The 989-nt window shown below is 45.4% G+C and overlaps 1 protein-coding gene across 7 annotated transcripts in view; it reads left to right on the plus strand.

Annotated features, from left to right (window-relative positions):
- qtrt1 (queuine tRNA-ribosyltransferase 1) overlaps positions 1 to 989 on the plus strand; it is a 57,888-nt gene that overhangs the window by 5,133 nt on the left and 51,766 nt on the right. For all 7 annotated transcript variants that reach the window (XR_007265754.1, XR_007265757.1, XR_007265753.1 and 4 more), the window contains exon 6: positions 712 to 850. Coding sequence is in view for 2 of the 7 variants with exons in the window: in XM_048618089.1 (XP_048474046.1) it covers positions 712 to 850 (139 nt within the window). In the remaining 5 variants the exon portion in view is untranslated. The remainder of the gene's footprint in view (positions 1 to 711; positions 851 to 989) is intronic.

Below are 989 nucleotides of genomic sequence, written 5' to 3' on the forward strand. Positions count from 1 at the left end.
GCTGTGTCTGTCTGTGCTGCTGTGTCTGTCTGTGCTGCTGTGTCTGTGTTGCACACGACCTCTATCTGTCTTCGTGTGAAGTGCAAGGGAGGAGTTATCGTTGTGTACAAATGAATCTCCCAGTGCCATGTACCCACCTTATCACTGTGTGCATAGACCAGTACATGGCAGTGTGATGCCTAAAGTAATGACAACTGCACAATGTGTATTTACGGTCTCCTCTTCTCTTACTCCCCCAGATATGCAACAGATCTCATGGTGTGTGTGGCTTTGGGTTGTGACATGTTTGATTATGTGTTTTCAATGTGATTGGCTCCCAAGTAGCTGAACAAGTTGGGGTGAGAGTATTCAGTCAGAAATTGGATCTTCAGAATGGGAGGAGCTGTTGAGTATCTCAAACCTGAAGATAGCCGGTTTATTTCCACTCATCCATTACAATGAGCTGTGACTTTTCATTAACATGCCAGGGACCTTTTAAACATGTGAACCAGTCACCGTGTGCCTCCTGCAAACTAGTGAAAGTATGTGGAGAAGGAAGATTGAGAAGCAACGTTCTCATTAGTAAAAGGATCATCCTAGCAAAGGCTGCGGATCAAGACCACAGATATAAATTGTGAATAGGTGGGGTCCTGGATGCTGTGGCTTTGCTGTCTGTCAGCCTGTTACTAGCCACTGCATTTTTCAACACATTTATTTTCTTTATGATTTCAGAGATGATTAAGCGTGATGTCTCTGGATTTGCCATTGGTGGACTTAGTGGTGGGGAAGAGAAGGATCATTTCTGGAGAATGGTGACACTCAGTACAGAATATCTCCCACGAGAGAAGCCACGTTACCTGATGGGAGTGGGGTACGTATTTGTCTTTGCTGTGTGCCCCATCCCTCTGTCTGTGTTGCTGTGCTTGCATTGCACAGAACCTCCAGCTATCTTCGTGTGAAGTGAGGGAGGAGTTATCGTTGTGTACAAATGAATCTCCCAGTGCCATGTA

This window comes from Rhincodon typus, chromosome 38 (genome assembly GCF_021869965.1).
Source record: "Rhincodon typus isolate 14 chromosome 38, sRhiTyp1.1, whole genome shotgun sequence".
Classification (NCBI taxonomy): domain Eukaryota; kingdom Metazoa; phylum Chordata; class Chondrichthyes; order Orectolobiformes; family Rhincodontidae; genus Rhincodon; species Rhincodon typus.